The 19,299-nt window shown below is 48.2% G+C and overlaps 2 protein-coding genes and 1 long non-coding RNA gene across 4 annotated transcripts in view; 2 read left to right on the top strand and 1 right to left on the bottom strand.

The window, feature by feature from the left end:
• LOC118794054 (protoheme IX farnesyltransferase, mitochondrial-like) overlaps window positions 1-1,700 on the top strand; it is a 9,124-nt gene extending 7,424 nt beyond the window's left edge. The window contains exon 7 of the mRNA XM_036552196.1: window positions 491-1,700. Coding sequence (XP_036408089.1) covers window positions 491-1,041 — 551 coding nt within the window. The 3' untranslated portion in view covers window positions 1,042-1,700. The remainder of the gene's footprint in view (window positions 1-490) is intronic.
• Window positions 1-2,602, bottom strand: part of LOC118794059 — a 3,210-nt gene extending 608 nt beyond the window's left edge. The window contains exons 1-3 of the long non-coding RNA XR_005005726.1: window positions 2,477-2,602; window positions 2,075-2,143; window positions 1-46 (exon numbers count right to left, since the gene is read on the bottom strand). The exon at window positions 1-46 is cut by the window's left edge and continues 608 nt beyond it. This is a non-coding gene — a long non-coding RNA (uncharacterized LOC118794059). The remainder of the gene's footprint in view (window positions 47-2,074; window positions 2,144-2,476) is intronic.
• A 1,156-nt stretch (window positions 2,603-3,758) lies between these two features.
• Window positions 3,759-16,534, top strand: LOC118794055 (heparan sulfate glucosamine 3-O-sulfotransferase 3B1-like). 2 transcript variants are annotated; one of them, XM_036552198.1, is made up of 3 exons: window positions 3,759-4,678; window positions 15,432-15,555; window positions 15,598-16,534. In XM_036552198.1, exons 1-3 carry the CDS (start codon window positions 4,116-4,118, stop codon window positions 16,054-16,056), a joined length of 1,146 nt encoding a protein of 381 aa, XP_036408091.1. In that variant the 5' UTR covers window positions 3,759-4,115; the 3' UTR covers window positions 16,057-16,534. The 2 variants fall into 2 exon arrangements, with proteins under 2 accessions (XP_036408091.1, XP_036408090.1); XM_036552197.1 differs by having other exon boundaries at window positions 15,432-16,534.
• The last annotated feature ends 2,765 nt before the right edge of the window (window positions 16,535-19,299 follow it).

The following is a 19,299-nucleotide window of genomic DNA, read 5'->3' on the forward strand; positions in this document are numbered from 1 at the left end:
TCCACACAGGAAGTCAAAAGCTGTGTGGCAGCCGACAGTGTGGATTCTACAGGAAGTGGACAGATGGCTTGTGACAAGGCGTGACCTAAAATAGCCCTGGATAACTGAATAATAAGCACAGGAGAGTCTTTATAGACTAGTTGTTTGGGTTAGCTAAGAATTACACAGGGAAGAAAACTAATCAGGCAAAATAAAGCATGAAAGGACACCATCTCAGTGCTGGGACCTGTGTTGGCTTGTGTGTGAGGCAGTCTACATTTCAGTCTGGTGGAAATGTCTTTACGTGGTGTATCACACTTCTTATTACTTTATCGCCTTGACTGAGACCACCCTCTGGTGTCTGGTCTTGTAAATAATCAATGAAATGATCTTGTAGCAACAATTGTCCATTGATGGTAGCCATTTCTCTGTCTTTCTCTGTGTCTCTGCATCTCTCTCCCCGCTCTCCCTCCTCCCGTGCCCCCCCCCCCCCCCCCCCCTCTCTCTGTAGGGGCTCTGTTGCTGGGCGGGTTTCTGTACAGCTGGCAGTTCCCCCACTTCAACGCTCTGAGCTGGAACCTGCGGGAGGACTACTCCCGCGGCGGCTACCGCATGATGTCCGTCACGCACCCGGCGCTGTGCAGGCGGGTGGCCCTGCGCCACAGCCTGGCCCTGGTGGGGCTGTCCTCCCTGGCGCCCGCGCTGGGCCTCACCTCCTGGAGCTTCCCGCTGGTGTCCCTGCCCATCAACCTGTACCTGAGCCACCTGGCCTTCCGCTTCTTCCGGGACTCGGACCGTGGCAGCGCCCGCAGGCTGTTTTTCTGCAGCCTGTGGCACCTGCCCATGCTGCTGCTGCTGGCCCTCACCTGCAAGAGGCCCCAGAGGGACGCGGAGAGCCAGGCGCTGGCCGCGCCCCTCTCCGCCCCCCTGACGGTCCTGCCTCCCGTGCCCACACTCCTCTCTGCCCCTGCGCTGGCCCCGTCCCCCACACTGGCCACGCCCCCTGTGCCGGCCCTTCTCTCATGCCCCATGCTCAGCCTCAGCCCCACCCTGCAGAGCTAGCAGAGGCCACACCCAGATGCCTGACCAATCAGGAGCAGAGGCCACACCCAGGTGCCTGACCAATCAGGAGCAGAGGCCACACCCAGGTGCCTGACCAATCAGGAGCAGAGGCCACACCCAGGTACCTGACCAATCAGGAGCAGACACCACACCCAGATGCCTGACCAATCAGGAGCAGACACCACACCCAGATGCCTGACCAACCGGGTTGATTGGACACGTGGACTGCATGGGGGGACTGTGTCAACCAGCAGCCCCTCCCAAAAATGCCTCCTTTTGCTGTCGGCCCCGAAGAAGCACATCGTTTCTGAACTCCAGCAAGCCTGTAAATTAGTCATTTATATCACAGGGATATTTATTGATACATATGTGAATACACCACCCATCCTGTCTTATGTTGTGAATGGCTGTGCTATGGTGTACATACAGATTCGACCTGTCTGAGTGGACAGGAGAGGTAATCCCATTTTTAACATGGTTTGTCAACTGGCAAAGCTCAGTATCATTCAGTTCATCTGACAGAGGCAGTAAAGCTGTGTTTTTTGCTGTTCTTAGGCGTTATTTTGTTTTATTTATTTTTTATATCTCATGCTTTGGAATGACCAGTTATGTGAGTCTCTTCTCGCCAGGGGAACGTCCGCATGCGGAGCAGGGATACAGCGAGGCAGATACGATCCCGCGCTCGCATGCAGCCAGCGGCTGTGTTCCGCGCTGCGAGGCGCACGGCGCAGTGGAGCGGAGTGGGCGTTTGGCGGGGGAGAGGTGCTGCTCACGGCGGCTCGGAGGGCCCTGACAAATCACAGAGTACCTGAGAGCGGTGAGACGAGCAAGCCCCGGCCGGCCTCCCCACCCCGTCCCCGGCGGGACAAAGCCGGTTTGATCTGCCGGTGTAGAATCCCTGCCATTGTCAGTAAATGACATGGCTGGATTCAAAGCAAATGCCTTGGTGACTGAACCATCTGAGACCCCTTTAACCTTTTACTTTAACATTACTTGTATAAAAAACAATCAGGAGAAATGCAGGGATACTGACCTGGCTCACCAGGTGTGTCTTTGGTCGGTCTCACTGGAGAGGGCTTGGTGCACTAGGTTGTCTGAGACACTATAAGGATACAGAAGTTCACTGTTATGCCTTTATAATATCACTATTTCACAGAAAATTGAATGGAAAAAGCTCTCAAGCATGTTTTCTTTGCAAACCCACTGGTGGGTCAAAGACCTGCACAGTTCTCAAATAAAAGGACATGTTTCTTTTTTTTCAAGAAATACGTGTGATAATCCTGCTTTATTTTAAAACTTCCTCCCTCCCATAATCCGCCAGGGTGTTGTCGAACATTTTCAGTTGTCTCCTTAGCAGTGACTTCATCTGCCCGTAAAAACAGGAGTACCTGAAGTTATTTACTCCTCCTCAAACTGCGCCCACCCTCCCTCGTACCTCATTTTCCCGCTGGTAGATGACAGGTACACACCCTGCCTCGAGGCAGTCAAAAAGGCTGAGTAATTTCCGCGGGAGGACAGCTGTACACACCGCAGCCGCTGCGGAAATACGAAAAATAAAAATTTTGAATTTTGAAAGTTGAGAAATCGCGCAGTATTCGTTGGAATCAAACTGTCATTTCTCGGTGATTCCGCAAAGAGGAGATTTGGCCGTTTTCCCTGTGCCGATAGTACAGTCCAATGCTAATGACACCGGAATAACCGCAAATTTTGCAATCCTTCGAATTATGTTCTCAAGAGTTCCCAAATACCAGCACGTTTAGCAGCATAGTCGCCAACAGGAGTTAATCATTAACCAGTCCACTCCACATAACTGAAGGGGGACGTAATGGGTGTCAAGCAGTTAAAACATGCAAACCAATCTAGGTGGGGAAAATATGTTTGAACAACTTCAGTGATTAGACCAGTTATTCATCACAAGTTTGTGGCGAAAAATAGCGGTAAAGAATAGATTTGATGGCTTCATTGTGGTTTTAACGATAATGATGCATTTGGTTTGGCCGGCCGGGACCCTGTCTTTTTTCACTAAATTAACGAACTGCACTGAATTTAGTTTACCATACTTCATTTAATTCCATAAACAGGTACAGGAAGCAGAGGGGAAACATAAATCTCTAGTTAGCAGTTCCTAGTGAATTTATTCTTCCACCTCTTTCAGACAAATGGACATTATATATATTTCTAAAATAGCATTTTTGCTATAGAAACATAATTATATTATGTTATTCGGTTAACTATTTAGGTACATTTATTTTTATTATTCATTATTATTATTAGTAGTAGTAGTAGTAGTAGTGGTAGTGATATGGTACCAGTACGCAGAGCTAGAGGCAGAGGATAACATCAACTGTACAATTATATACATATATACGTACAAATATCTGATATCCTTACTTTAATTACATACGTAAATGTGCTTAGCTAATTAATATCAAACCATCCACTACATATCCCAGAAATTAAGAAGTTGATGGTGTTAGCCATATGGGTCAGCCAATACACTGTTGTTGTTATTATTATTATTATTATTATTATTATTATTATTATTGCTGTTGTTGTTCTTGTTGTCTTCGTCGTTAAGAGAAACGGGAACCTCAGAACCTCGTATCCAATAAAAGCGTTCACACCTTTTAGAGTTTAGAGTTGTACGCGAGAAGACTTCTGCTCTCTTTTGATACGTCAGAGCTCGACATACTGCAGCGCTAATGAGTTGACGGGGCTGGCGCTATAGGCTCTCCCTGCAGTCTGTAACGCGTTTAGTTGCGTCGGGTCTTGTTTTGTGCCAGACGGAAGACACGCACGGATGATAGCGTGACAACCCGCCGCGGAGGCGCACGGAGCGTCCGAGCGCTTGCTGCTGCAGTCGAGCGCCGTTCCGGATAAATGCACACGTGACAGAAAGCCGGTCGAGCATGTCTTTAATTTGGAGAGTTTAATGGTTTTACCTTAGTTTTTATTTTTCCACTTATTAATGCTTTTTAAAGATGACTTTCAAAAGGGATATTTGTGGTTGCTAGCAGGAACGCGCAGTTTGGCCACTATGTCGCTTTGTAACGTAATTCACATCCCGAACTCCTATGGAATATAATCTGGTTTGTCACAATCTATACATTGTTTCATTCGGCCCCGTGAAAAACAAACTCTTCTTTCTCGGCATGATGTTATTTTGGATATATATACTATATTCGTGCGCGGGATACTGCTCCTCTGCGCCAAGTTTGGAGGTGGACTCTACCCGCTGGCAAGAGGCTAGTTCTCCCAGTAAAAGAACGGAGGTCGCCGGACTGACGTCCAAACTCTTATTCAGACCTCAAAGCGAGGTGGACGCGCAGGTCAGTCACGATGAACCTCCGGCCGCGAATACTTCCAAAGACTCGCAAAACAGCAATAACGGGGCCGACAGAACAGAAGAATGGGGCGAATTCGAGGGCGATCAGTTGTCCCCGGAGCCGGGTGCCGTGTCAAACGTATCCGCAGAGTCCGTCGTTAAGAGGCTCCCCCAGGCCATCATCATCGGGGTGAAGAAGGGCGGCACGCGTGCGCTGCTGGAGTTTCTCCGCGTGCACCCCGACGTCCGGGCAGCGGGAGCCGAGCCGCACTTCTTCGACAGGAACTACGGGAACGGGCTGGACTGGTACAGGTAAATTCAAACGAACGGTGGTCGACAACGTGGAAAATCGCCAGAAGCAAATGCATGCGTTGCTTGCTCTCCGCACTGGACATCATCTCCTTAATTCTGAACATTCCTGTCACTTTGATAACGGAGGTTTTACAGAAAACGTCTTTGACGCTTTTAAAACGCATTCTCCTTTCCCTGTGCATATTCACTTCATAGGCGTGTTTGCCTTTTGAAGCATTGTGAATTTGACAGGTTTTACTGCATGAAATAATTTTTTTTCGTCCCACATATTTGACATTTTCTCCTGACACATACAATTGCTTCTGATTGCTCAGTCGGACATGTTGCCTTCTCAGCTCATAATTATTATTACCTATTTATAGGTTATGAGTAGAAGGGGCTTGCCGGCGCTATCTGTGGACACATTTCTGGTAAAACCTGTCAATCATTGCGGAAATTTCGTCATGCATGAAAAATAGTCACAAGTTGAATTTTCATTTAAATTAACGTGCTCACATCGTTTGCATTTGCGGAGGGCAAATGCTTTAAGCCCATGGAAATTCGTAAAATAGGAATCGACTGATATCGTAAGCCCCAACAAAAACAGTTTTTTCGTAAGAAATATGTTGCAGGGAATTATTTTTCACGTTGTGTAGCTGTACAATAGCAATTGCGTCTATAGTAGTACGGGTGTTCACAGAGAAGCCATTTTTTACTTTCGTAACGCTCCCAGTTAACAGTCTTTACTAAGCAGAAGTATGCGACCATGTTTTTCTTGGGTTGTTTTTTCTCCTTTTTGTCGTAACACAGGAGCATCACTTCACGCGCGGTTACTCTGCATGCACGGGGAACTGCACCGGGATTTTTACCCTGAAGATGCCTCTGACATTTCTTTCCCAGCTTCATCGTTGTATCATCAGTATTGCATCATGCACATACTATATATATATATTCATCTGTACATGCATACACATACACACAAACACACATGTAGTAAACTGAGAACTCAAACCACAAAAAAAACTTTTATTTAAGTAAAACAAAAGTTTTGTTGTGAAAAGTGTGAAGTGAATGCCTGTGATTCAGGTAAATTTGTCGGATTTACCCTAGCGCATATCTGGAGTTGAAACACAGTTCAGTATGCTTCAGGGCTTTGTTTAAAAGGATTTTGGTCTGTTTTGGTCTCATCCTACTCCCACCCTCAGTCCCCCCTTTTAAAATTCTAAACCGTAACTGAAACAATGCTTTGTGCATCCCTGGAATGTCCACCAATGATAGGGGTCCATTTTTCAGAAGCCGCACCACGACCCTAGATGGGACTAATCACAGAAAGTGTGTGTCAGTGTCTGCAGGCGGAAGGGTCCTTTCACACGGTCGCGAGGAAGCGCTTGCGTGGACATTGCGCAGGGCGGCAGTTATGGCTTTATGTGGAGATTAGTCTGATCCAGGCTGAATGACAGGAGGGCGTCTGCCGCTCGTCGAGGTGGCAGAGCGTCATCGGAGCTCTGGTGGAAATTTACCGGTCAACGCTGACAGCAAACTGCAGTGAGAGCAGGGTGTTGAGACACGTCACGGAAAACTTGAACCGAGAGGTGCACCTGCGTTCCTCGTTTCACCCTCCGCCCTACCCCTCACCCTAACCCAAACCCCAGATGTTACTCTAACCAAACCCTCACTTACACCCCAACCCCAAATGTTACCCCAACCATAACTCTCATCCTAACCCTGAGTCCTACCCTTACCTGAACCCTGATCTGAAATCTCAAGTCAAACCAGAAGAGTAACTGAAGTTTTAGAGCCTTGTTTGAAGTGTGTGCCATCCATCGACGGGGTTGACTGGACGAGGCTCTGCTTCTTGCTGGTTGCACCCAGCGCCTGTTAGATTATTGTAGACAGCAGTTGTAGGCAGAGGAATGCAGGGGTGTCTCTGCAGGGAGAGATATGATGGCGGCTCCTGTTGGTCACACCCCTGCTTACATGCAGCAGTGTGGCGTAGCGGTCAGGAGCAGAGAATGTAACCAGAAGGTTGCTGGTTTGATTCCCCGGTGAAGGAATATTGCTTCAGTTAATACCCAGCTGCACAGATGTGTGATACATTCCCTCTGCTAATGTGGCCCATATTTAGCCCTCAGCCCTTTGAATCTGAGTAATTTAGCAGACATAAGGTCCCATCACCTGGGGAGAGTACAGACTGGTGAGTGTGTCTCTATGACTGCAGTGCAGTCTCTGAGGGATGTGCTCTGAGTGGCCTCTTCCCCTCTACAAGGGAAAAGCACAGGGCAGATCATGTTAACATCGCGCTCTTTCCCTCTTTTTATTTAGTTGCGTTCTGACATAAAATTCAGGCTGCATTGTAGCATAGTGGTAAGGAGCAGGGCTTGTAACCAAGAGGTTGCTGGTTCAATTCAGGGACACTGCTGCTGTACCTTTGGGCAAGGTACTTAACCCAGAATTGTCTCAGTAAATATCCAACTGTAGAAATGAAAAACATGTAAAAATCTTAACCTATGTAAGTTGCTGTGGGCAGGAGCTTCTGCTAAATGACAAAAAGGTAACTCAATGTAAAGTGCAGTGTCTAGAGGTAAAGAGCCAGAGCCTGGTAGAGCTCAGATTTGTGTGGTGCGTTACTCACTGGCAGCTGGCAGCAGACTGCTGCTTGTGGAAACTTTAGATAAGAGCTTTTGTGGGGCAGGCAAACAGACAGCCTGGAGGCTCTTTCAGGGAAGAGGAAGCCGTACGTCATCGCTAACGCCACAAGCCTGCGGAGGAGTGGAGGCACAGCGAGGGCAGGGAAGAGCTGGGAAACCTGACTGAGGCTTGGAGGGTTTTTTTGCGAGCTGTACCGTTGCTCACACATCAATGTACCGGTCCTACGCGGGGCTGCAGCATGGTGCTGTCACATTCATTAGTGAAACGTGTTCGCTTTCCTTCAAATGAGGTGAACGAGGGCAAGGAGGAGCTGGGAAACTGGGGAAGAAGATTGGGATCAAATGGTAATATTTTGGAGGACCTGAGCAGAAACGATGACACAGCGCAAACAGCAAGCAACTGTGTTTGGACAGTCAGGGGCGGGGTTGGAGGCGGGGTCAGGGGAGGGGTGGGGGGTTGGGGGCGGGGCTGTCATGCCTCAGCTCCTTTAACAGCCAAACTCCTGCGTGACCCTCTTCTCCAGTTTACCGTACTCTGCCTGTGTCCTTGGACTTCCACCCAAAAACAGTGTGCATGGCTGTGGCCACTCTGAGGACTTCTCATGGATTAGGGCTGTTCTCAGTTGTGTGTGTTTTTAATTTATTTATTTTTTGCTCGGTGACTTGCATAGTTGCAGTTTTGCATTGCATTATCCACTTCAAACTGAACAGAAACTACGCTGAAATCCAGACACAAGACCGAGCAGATTTAGCTGAGGCACTTGTGTTGTAACGGCAGTGCCTCACCTGGTGATCAGACAGGCTGCTTCCTGGTTGGAGTGTCAGTTTGTGGAACGCTGTGTCACAGTGCTTTCCACAGTGGTAAACAGCAGGCCTGCTCTTTTTCTTACTTTTCCTGCCAGGTGGGGTTCTCTTAAATGAGGGGAGATTGTGATTGGCTGTTGACTCTCTGTAGCCCCTTTTCCAGCTGGTCCTCTGTGTGTTTGGATGTTTTTCATGTTGAAACTGCGCTGGTTTCATAATGACTTTGATCTGTAATTACTGTGCAGTGGAGAGGCTTGCAGGCCTCGGCTGGCAGCTGTCTAAAGCCTTTGCTGCCTTCTTGACTACGTGTTTACCGCTTTTAGCAAATGGGTTTGTGTCCTGCAGGAGATGGTGGTTATTTAGTGACACACATAAGGACACCATCCAGTGACTACCTCCGGGGTATGCAGAACTCTCTGCGCCTCCTCTAACCCTTCAGTTACTCTCTGCTCCTCCTGTAACCTCACTGAAACTCTCTGCACCTCCTCTAACCCTTAAGTTACTCTCTGCACCTCCTGTAACCTCACTGAAACTCTCTGCACCTTCTCTAACCCTTCAGTTACTCTCTGCACCTCCTGTAACCTCACTGAAACTCTCTGCACCTTCTCTAACCCTTCAGTTACTCTCTGCACCTCCTGTAACCCTGCTGTAACTGTCTTCTCATCCTCTCGCCTGCTGACAAAACAAAGCCAGATATGTTCTTAAGGCTGCATAACCAACAGTATATACAGAAAAGGTCAGACCACACCTGAACATGTGTCACTCAGTCACACAGTGCTAGTATTAACCAGTGCCATGCTGAATATAAACGAGGCTTTCAGGTATTTAAGCAGCTGAAATGGAATGAATAACACAGGCGTTGAGCACATTGGAAGAAGGCCCCGGGGTTTACAGCAAGATGGTCAATGAAGGGAAAACAGTGAAGGACTGCAGAACCCTGAAACGCTCTTTCAGCCGAACACAGTCCCAGAACCTTCGAGCTGAACTCCAGCTCCCTGTGGAGGCAGATTTGACACCAGATAACAGGCCCTCATCTCTTTGTTCAGCTGATTTCATCTCTCTCCTGTGTATGAGTGCTCTGAAAGCAAGAAGAGGGATTTCCCTTGTGGTGACACACGTCTGTTGCAGACACAGCATTTCAGACATTTCAGTCCCGTTTCTTTTGAAGTTCAAATGAACATGCCACAAACGCTTTAGGCAATTAGAACTTGTGTGCCTAATAGCGCATTCGTCCCGTACTCAGGGAATATTTACCATATGTATATCTTGTGTATCAGCTGTCCAGCAGACCTTTCGTTTCTGAAATGCTTCAGTTTTTTCAGTCTGTATCCCACTGTCTTTGTGAATCTTTCTCCGTTTAACCCTGAAGGACCCGGGTGGCGAGCAGAACGTTTGTCATCTGTCCTTTGATTGTTAGACGGAGGTGCGGAATGACGCGATCCTGGAATCATGGCGTGTCTGGGATGTTGACTCTAACGCGATCGCTGCCCGCGGAAACCGCTGACACGGAGCTGGCCATTATCGTAAGGGCTAATTATCTCGTCTTCAGATGAGCTGTGCTGTCACACCACACAATACCCAGGCTGTCATGCGAAGCTTTCCCAGCACCTTAGGGTGAAATGCAGCCCCGGAGACTGTCTTCCTGTCTCAAACGAACAGCCTAACTGGCAATGTCATCTCTGTAACCGCTGCATTTATTAATTACCCTTCATGAGAGGGAGAGACGGCCTGTGTTCTCCGCTCTATCAGGGTGATTTAACAACAATAACATCTCATGAGCTGGAGAAAGGACTTCTGGGAAGTGACTGGCAGGCAGGAAATCCTACCTCTTGATGGTTCATGTCACTGGAGGTCAGCTGATCAGAAAAACATTTACATTTACATTTATTCGTTTGGCAGACACTTTTATCCAAAGCGACTTACAAGTGAGGTAGAATACAACACAAGCAAAAGGCCATATATGGAGTCAACAATAATAGAAGCACTGCATGACCGAGTTTCAATAGCTGGGCAGACAAGGTACAAGCTAGCTAGCAGATATACAAGTGCACGAAACCATAGATTTGAATTTTTTTGAGGAAAACAATGGTTAAAAGGAGGTGAGACATCTCTGGGAGGAAAATGAGGAAAATGTCCAGCCCCTCCCACTGCAGGTAGTTACAGCAGCTGCAGGAGGGTGTTGTCTGTGTGAGGGTGTGATTTTGCAGCTGTGGTGCCACCACACTGCTTTAGTCCCTCACAGCGTGGCACACGATCACTGGATCACTGACACGCTGAATGCGAGTGAGGAGATTTGCAAATGGTGTTGAAGAGAACAGGAACAGGAAGAGTACCAGTTTCACATGTAGGTTTACTTTAAAAACATAGTTAATGGTTATTTGCTAGATTTTACCTTGTCTCGGCGTGGCTGGGGGGGTCTAGATTGATTGGAATTTGGTTAGGCTTAATTAAGAGGGGCTCTTTGAGGGGCCAGGGTGGGCAGGGAATTGTGGGAATGTGTGGGAGATGAGGCCGTGCTGTCAGACCCTGACTCAGAGGGCCGGAGTTCAGTTCGTTCTCCGCTTTGATGAGCATTTCTTCCTGCCTATGAGTCTGCCTTTCCCCATAGGCAGCACAATAAAGCCTGTTGTCAGAGTCCTGCCATTGCAGGGCTTCATGTGTGATTGAGCTGATGGCTTGGCAGAGCGTGCTTACTCATGAGGGAGGGTTTTCAGTATGAAGGGAGCAGGATGCAGAGATGAAGGCCAGCAGACCTCCCCCGCCTCCCCACCCCATATAAGCACTGGGAGTTAATTACTGGTCAGCTGATTTGGGGTGCCGGGGGTCTTCTCTTTTTTAAAGCGTGTGGTGTGAAGTGTATTGTCTGTTTCTGTAAATGGGGCTCCTGTTTGTAGCAGCGGCAGCAGCAGAGAGAGAGAGATGGGGTGAGGACGTCGACAGAGAGGAGAGATGGAGAGAGTGAGAGAGAGATGGGGGGAGAGAAGAAGAAAGGGGAAGGGGTGAGAGGTTAAAGCAAAACGGCTTCCTTTTGATGGATTTGTGTGATGTTCGTCGCTTAGTAAGTCTTTGTTCCTTTGTTTCCCTCAGGCAAGCATGGGGGCTGTGTCGATACAGTAGATCAATGGCCTGATTATTGGAAAGCTGGACTCATTCTTTGTGTGTGAGTGTGTTAGAGGCCCTGGGGCGGGGTTTGTGGGCCTGCACCCATGACAGCCTCCTGTTGCTGTGGCTTCATTTGGGTTTTCCCCCCTGCTTCTTTACTGAAACATCCACATGGCCGTGTGAAGGTTACAGTCTTCAGTTTTGAGTGTTGTCCCATCTGCCATGATGTCAGTTATGATACCCTGTCTGTTCCTGACTCTGGGGTAATCTGGGACCAGTCTTGGGCTGTTTCGAAAGGAGCGGTTCTCATGTTGATTTATGTGTGTATAGTACAAAAATTGTGAATCTAAACATTTTAAAAGGAGAAGAATATTTTACTGTTGGGAATTTGGCTTTGATGACGGAGGTCGTCATTTCAGGGTTATAGTGAGTGAGACCAGGAAACTTTTTCAAAAGAAAAAAACACTCTTAAGTCGCTTGTCTGCACTTTCAATATGTTGAAGAAAGAGAGAGAAGAACAGATGTGTTACATTTCATACAGTACATGTACAAAATACATCCTGAGAAATGATGGTGTGTAGGAAGGTGTGCAGGTGTTCCTTAGTGATTCACACTGCTGGCTCTGCCTCTATCTGTCTCTATCTGCCTCTGACTGCCTCTATCTGCCTCTATCTGTCTCTATCTGCCTCTGCCTGCCTCTATCTGCCTCTACCTGCCTCTATCTGCCTCTATCTGCCTCTGTCTGCCTCTGCCTGCCTCTATCTGCCTCTACCTGCCTCTATCTGCCTCTATCTGCCTCTGTCTGCCTCTGCCTGCCTCTATCTGCCTCTACCTGCCTCTATCTGCCTCTATCTGCCTCTGTCTGCCTCTGCCTGCCTCTATCTGCCTCTATCTGTCTCTATCTGCCTCTGCCTGCCTCTATCTGTCTCTATCTGCCTCTGTCTGCCTCTATCTGCCTGTCTCTATCTGCCTCTGACTGCCTCTATCTGTCTCTGTCTGCCTCTGCCTGCCTCTATCTGTCTATATCTGCCCCTGTCTGCCTCTATCTGCCTGTCTCTATCTGCCTCTATCTGTCTCTGCCTGCCTGCCTCTACCTGTCTCTATCTGTCTCTATCTGCCCCTGTCTGCCTCTATCTGCCTGTCTCTATCTGTCTCTGCCTGCCTGCCTCTACCTGTCTCTATCTGTCTCTATCTGCCCCTGTCTGCCTCTATCTGCCTGTCTCTATCTGCCTCTATCTGTCTCTGCCTGCCTGCCTCTACCTGTCTCTATCTGTCTCTATCTGCCCCTGTCTGCCTCTATCTGCCTGTCTCTATCTGCCTCTATCTGTCTCTGCCTGTCTCTATCTGTCTCTATCTGCCCCTGTCTGCCTCTATCTGCCTGTCTCTATCTGCCTCTATCTGTCTCTGCCTGCCTGCCTCTCCTTGTCTCTATCTGTCTCTATCTGCCCCTGTCTGCCTCTATCTGCCTGTCTCTATCTGTCTCTATCTGCCTCTGCCTGCCTCTATCTGCCTCTATCTGCCTCTATCTGCCTGCCTCTATCTGTCTCTATCTGCCTCTATCTGTCTCTGCCTGCCTCTATCTGCCTCTATCTGCCTCTATCTGCCTCTGCCTGCCTCTATCTGCCTCTATCTGCCTCTATCTGCCTCTGCCTGCCTCTATCTGCCTCTATCTGCCTGCCTCTATCTGCCTCTATCTGCCTCTATCTGCCTCTGCCTGCCTCTATCTGCCTCTATCTGCCTCTGCCTGCCTCTATCTGCCTCTATCTGCCTCTATCTGCCTCTATCTGCCTGTCTCTATCTGTCTCTATCTGCCTCTGCCTGCCTCTATCTGCCTCTATCTGCCTCTATCTGTCTCTGCCTGCCTGCCTCTACCTGTCTCTATCTGTCTCTATCTGCCCCTGTCTGCCTCTATCTGCCTGTCTCTATCTGTCTCTATCTGCCTCTGCCTGCCTCTATCTGCCTCTATCTGCCTCTATCTGCCTGCCTCTATCTGTCTCTGCCTGCCTCTATCTGTCTCTATCTGTCTCTATCTGCCTCTATCTGCCTCTATCTGCCTCTGCCTGCCTCTATCTGCCTCTATCTGCCTCTATCTGCCTCTGCCTGCCTCTATCTGCCTCTATCTGCCTCTATCTGCCTGCCTCTATCTGCCTCTATCTGCCTCTGCCTGCCTCTATCTGCCTCTATCTGCCTCTATCTGCCTCTGCCTGCCTCTATCTGCCTCTATCTGCCTCTATCTGCCTGCCTCTATCTGCCTCTATCTGCCTCTGCCTGCCTCTATCTGCCTCTATCTGCCTCTATCTGCCTCTATCTGCCTGTCTCTATCTGTCTCTATCTGCCTCTGCCTGCCTCTATCTGCCTCTATCTGCCTCTATCTGTCTCTGCCTGCCTGCCTCTACCTGTCTCTATCTGTCTCTATCTGCCCCTGTCTGCCTCTATCTGCCTGTCTCTATCTGCCTCTGCCTGCCTCTATCTGCCTCTATCTGCCTCTGCCTGCCTCTATCTGCCTCTGCCTGCCTCTATCTGCCTCTATCTGCCTCTATCTGCCTGCCTCTATCTGCCTCTATCTGCCTCTGCCTGCCTCTATCTGCCTCTATCTGCCTCTATCTGCCTCTATCTGCCTGCCTCTATCTGCCTCTATCTGCCTGCCTCTATCTGCCTGTCTCTATCTGCCTCTATCTGCCTCTGCCTGCCTCTATCTGCCTCTATCTGCCTCTATCTGCCTGCCTCTATCTGCCTCTATCTGCCTGCCTCTATCTGCCTGTCTCTATCTGTCTCTATCTGCCTCTGCCTGCCTCTGTCTGTCTCTGTCTGTCTCTATCTGTCTCTGTCTGCCTTTGCCTGCCTCTGTCTGCCTTTGTCTGCTGTGTGCTTACACCTGGGGCTGCCCTGGTGTTCTATTCATTCACTGCAGTGAATTATTCATGGAAGTTTTTTCTTTCAGGACCCTTAGTTTAGTGTAAATTTAACTTAGGGATGAAGTTTGGCTGTACAGTAAGGCTTTTTTGAGGGTATAAAACATGGCTGTAACTGATTAAAAATTAATCTGACCTAAGTTTGCAAATGCTGGAACCAGGCTGAAGGGATGATGAACTGGGCACACAATGTTAAAAAAAAGGGTTACCAAATGCTCAGAATGAATCCTGTGGTTTTAAATTAAAGTAAAAAAAATACATTCTTATTTCACATATTTAGTTTTTATTTAGTATTTATTAAATTCAGCATTTTTCCATTGAAAGCAGTGGGGTTTTAACCTTGTTTTTCTGTCTGTGTTTTGTTTTGATGTGCACACCTTCTCACACAAACAGCTCACAGAGGGTGTGTGTCCCTGCTCCTCTGTCTGTAATTTCTCCAGAGCTGTCTCTGCACACCTTCTGTTACCCTGACAACTCCAGGCTCACAGAGCAAGTGTCTCCACAAAGCAGCCCAGCCGAGACAGAGCAAAGTATGATGGTAGTGCTTCGGGAAGGGTTATGGCATGCTGGTTACATTACATTACATTACATTACATGCATTTAGCAGATGCTCTTATCCGGAAGCTAACACCACTCCCAGGTTGAGAACGTAGTGCCTCCGTCTCAGAGCGCGTGTGGCCTGGCTCTGGATGGTGTGAGCCTGTGGCAGGCCAAGGGACTCACCAAAGCGAGGGCATCGCTTAAAACAAACCGACCAATCAGAGCCTACTCTCTGTTTAATGTGAAAAAAAAAATTGGGATTTCTCAATCCATTCCCGTGTGAGCAGAGGAGATTTGTTCTCTTAACAGACGCCCTTGTCCTGTTTGGCTCACGCTCACGACATACTGTCCATTCACAGATGTCAGTCACAGCCCCTCAGAAGCCCCCACACAGCTCATTAGTGGCCCTGTAGCTGCTGTGTGCTGGTGTGTCTCTCTTCCATTCTAGGTGCATTGTCCCCATGGTTTTGGTCCCCATGGTTTTGGTCCCCATGGTGTTGGTCCCCATAGTTGTGTGCAATTTGTATTATGCAATCACTCTTGTTTTTGCTCCATCATTGACACCCTACTCTCTCTTATTTTCTGTCTCTCCATCCCTCTCTCTCTTCCTCCTCTCTCTGTCCCCTTGCTATGTTCATCTTTTCCCTCCCTTTGTCTCTCTCTCTCTCTCTCTTCCTCTCCCTCCCTCTCTCTCTCTCTTCCTCTCTCTCTCTCTCTCTCTCTCTCTCTCTCCCCCTCTCCCTCTCTCTGTCACTGTCTCCCTCCCAGGGAGCTGATGCCTAAATCCCAGGAGGGTCAGGTTACCATGGAGAAGACCCCCAGCTACTTCGTGACGCGGGAGGCGCCGGCGCGGGTCCACGCCATGTCGCGGGACACCAGGCTGATCGTGGTGGTGCGGGACCCCGTCACCCGGGCCGTCTCCGACTACACGCAGACGCTGTCCAAGAGGCCGGACATCCCAGCCTTCGAGAGCCTGGTGTTCCGGAACCGCAGCGCGGGCGCGGTGGACGCCTCGTGGAGCGCGGTGCGGATCGGTCTGTACGCCCTGCACCTGGAGCGCTGGCTGCGCTTTTTCCCGCCGGAGCAGGTGCTGCTGGTGAGCGGGGAACGCCTGATCCGGGACCCCGCCGGGGAGATGGGCCGCGTGCAGAGCTTCCTGGGGCTCCGTCCCGTCGTCACGGAGACACACTTCTACTTCAACCGCACCAAGGGCTTCCCCTGTCTCAGGAAGGAGGGCGGCGGCAAGCCCCACTGCCTGGGCAAAACCAAGGGCCGCACCCACCCCAGCATCGACCCCTGGGTGCTGCAGCGCCTCAGAGACTTCTACAGGCCCTTCAACATGAAGTTCTACCAAATGACAGGGCAGGACTTTGGATGGGACAAAAACAGTTAAGAAGAACGTTATTAGAGGTGATTTTCCTTCTGTAATTCTGACATTGCGTATATAATTACATGTATGTGCGTACGGGTGTTAAAATGGAAAGAAATATATTTTATGCTAATTTATTTTGGAGCGATTTAAGCAATCGATAAACAAATGCCTGCCGTAGCATCCGGACCACTTAACGATTCTTATACTCGTTTTTCTTTTAACCCTCCACTTTCTTTTAGACAACAGCCTCTGCACTTGTGTGATGCTGCTTCCAAACACAGAGATTTACAGAGACTGGAGATAATTGCGCTAGGGTCTCAAACCTGAGGCCCAGTAAAAAGAGCACAATGTGTTTACGGGTATCAAAGCCTCAAGAGGCTGGAAAAAAACTCTGAATTCTTTAAGAATAATTTTTGTCTCTCTTTTTTAATTCATAGATTGAGTTTCTCAGAGCAGAGCGCTGAGAAGCAGTACAGAACAGCAGATTTCTTCAGGTAAAATCATGGGCTAAATCTGGTGATGACAGTGGGGTGGGGGAAGGGGGGGGGGGGTACTTTTGGGGGGGGCTGAGGTTTGAAGTACACCATAATTTAGCATTAACATCACTTTGACCCACATGGTCAGTTGAGTGTGGCTTACAGCTCTGTCCCTTCCACTCAGTAACAGTTTAATCAGTCGACTAACTGCTTCCTCCCACGGCAGTGGTTCAGTGTATCACATTACATTATTGTCAGACAGATGTATGCTTTTGTTGTGTTTTTCTCTTGGTGATGTGATGTCCTGATTGCCTAGTTCCCCATCTGTACTGTGGGAGGGTGATAAACCACATTAGAGGAGTCCTAAAACGGCACGCTGGAGAGAGCCTGCGTGCTCAGCACTCTGAGAGCTCAACTCGCCTCACCTCTTGTCTTTGAAGTCTTATCAATCCCCGAAATCGAGACGAATGTTTCGCTAAAGCGTGGGCCTTCCCAGTTGTGAGGCCGTTACGGTACTTCTACAGCACTCGCTTGCTTGGTGCCACATTTCCTGTTCGGAGAAAAATTAGGTAATGATGCCTATTGGTTGGAGGAAGTGTAGCAAATGGCAGTCGGTTGACTAAGTAACTCACAGAGGTGGATGTTAGCTTCGGCCATTTGATGCAAAAGGGATTTTTCCTTGGTTTTCAGTGCAGAGGCAGGTTCTTCTGTTCTGCTTGAAGCAGGCTCATGACAGACAGAGGTTTCATCAACCCCGTTATTTTAAGTAGAGCTACCATGAACTGTCAGATTCTGACTGGTTTGAACCAGTTGTGAGATTGAGCTCTCCACATCAGAAAGATTCATACAAATGATTAGTTAAAAACAGTGGCTCACTGATAGCAACACTGATAGTCCACCCATCTTTAATCTACACTCAAGAGCTGTCAATGAGTGTTTGAAATCAAAGAAAAATAATTATGTCCTCAAAGTGACTATTAGTGACTATTCCAGTGTTTTTTTATGTTAGAGAGAACAGGACACATACAGTTGTCAAATCAAATGCAAATATGGTAATTTAAGGACAACAATTTGATAATTATCTGACTTGGCTAACACGACTGTTGGATTATTTTTTAATAATATTTTGAATCTGAGATTAAAGGGAATCTCACAGCTTTGTTACTGCACATCTCTGGGTGCTCAGTTCATTCATGGTTGAGTTTTAGTCAACCATTGAGAAATATACAAATGTTAGTCAATTTATTCTGTCATATTCATAAATGTGTAACTGGCAAGTGTGTGTGTGTGTGTGTGTGTGTGTGTGTGTGTGTGCATGTTTGAATGTGTGCGCATAAATCAAAGATAAATGTATGACAAATATTTGGTGTCGTGTGCATCAGAATTAATCTTAAATCTTGAAGTGCAGCATTGCAACATGTTTCAGGAGAAAATATAAAGACCATTCATGCTATTTGTATGAAAGATTAAATGAAAAATATATTTTACCAAAACTAAATTGTCTTTTCCTCATCGCTTTATAAATTTTATACACAGACACTCTGATCAGTCCTGAGTTGCTGTGTTGGTTATGTTTGGTAAATGTACTAATGAGCCCAGTACCATTGTGAGGCCGATTAACAAAGGTGGGCGTGGCCTGTTGTGATGGTCAGCAGAGCACCTGTGTGTCCAGCTCAGCTGCTGAAACAGTGGTCACACTGTAACTGCGCAGGTTCACTGATCTTTATGTCATTAGGATCGCCCCTCCCGGTCGTTACGTCCACTGTATCAGTCAATTCACATGCCGTGATTATCTGTGCAGTCTGAGTTTCAGCTACATTCAGGGTCGATCAGGGTCTGTCAGGCTGCTGAAATCAGCACTGACTCCTGACAATCATCTGTTTGTGGAACAAATGTGTAGTTGAAGGTATGGTTTGATTAATTATAATTATGATTAATCAGTTCCACTTCCACTAATTCATTGTGATAGGACTTTCACGAATAAAAAAATAATTAGGCTCAATCAACAACTAATTCCCACACTAAATGTTGAAAATAAGTAGGAAAACCTCCTAACTCTTAGTAGCACAAACACAGCTCTTCGCATTTCATAATTCTGTCAGGTGCTGTCACATCAAGATCAGTGTTTGATCAGCAAATGATAAGCAGCTGGTAGGAGAACCACACACACACACACACACACACACACACACACTGTGAATCTACCGGATGAGGGCTGAGAAGATTAAGATATCAGCAGGAAAGGCATGCAGACATTGCAAGAGGCTCAGCAGGGGTGTGTTATGAACAGCCATGGGTGATCACTAAGCTGTGGCATGCTTCACACAATTTGTTTTACCTTGGTTTTACTGATGCGCCCCCCCCCCCCCACACTGCCGTGTAGCAATATCAGCTCCTGTATCAGCAGGTCCCCTCCTGTATCAGCAGGTCCCTGCAGTCTCTGGCTTCGCAACAGCAGCAATGCAGAACTCCGCATCACACCACAAAAACCACAGGGGGCTTGGCCTGGTGCTTTCTGGAAATATACCTGCCCGAAAATAACGCCCGGCCCCGCCCGCCAGCCTATAAATCAGCACCTCAGTCTATTAACAAATGGCCCTTATTTACCTGCGCGCAGGTGCGGAGGGCAGCCCTCCCCAGGCTGTGGGCTGGCTGGCGGTGCATTCGGGGAGAGTCCCCTGAGCACCTCGCGGGGAGAGAGAGGGGTGGGGCTGTAATTGCTCTGTTCCCAGCAGAGCACTTGTTTTTATCCTCACCGTCTCGGGACTCAGGTGAGCACGACTGGGGC

Source organism: Megalops cyprinoides, chromosome 19, assembly GCF_013368585.1.
Source record: "Megalops cyprinoides isolate fMegCyp1 chromosome 19, fMegCyp1.pri, whole genome shotgun sequence".
NCBI lineage: Eukaryota > Metazoa > Chordata > Actinopteri > Elopiformes > Megalopidae > Megalops > Megalops cyprinoides.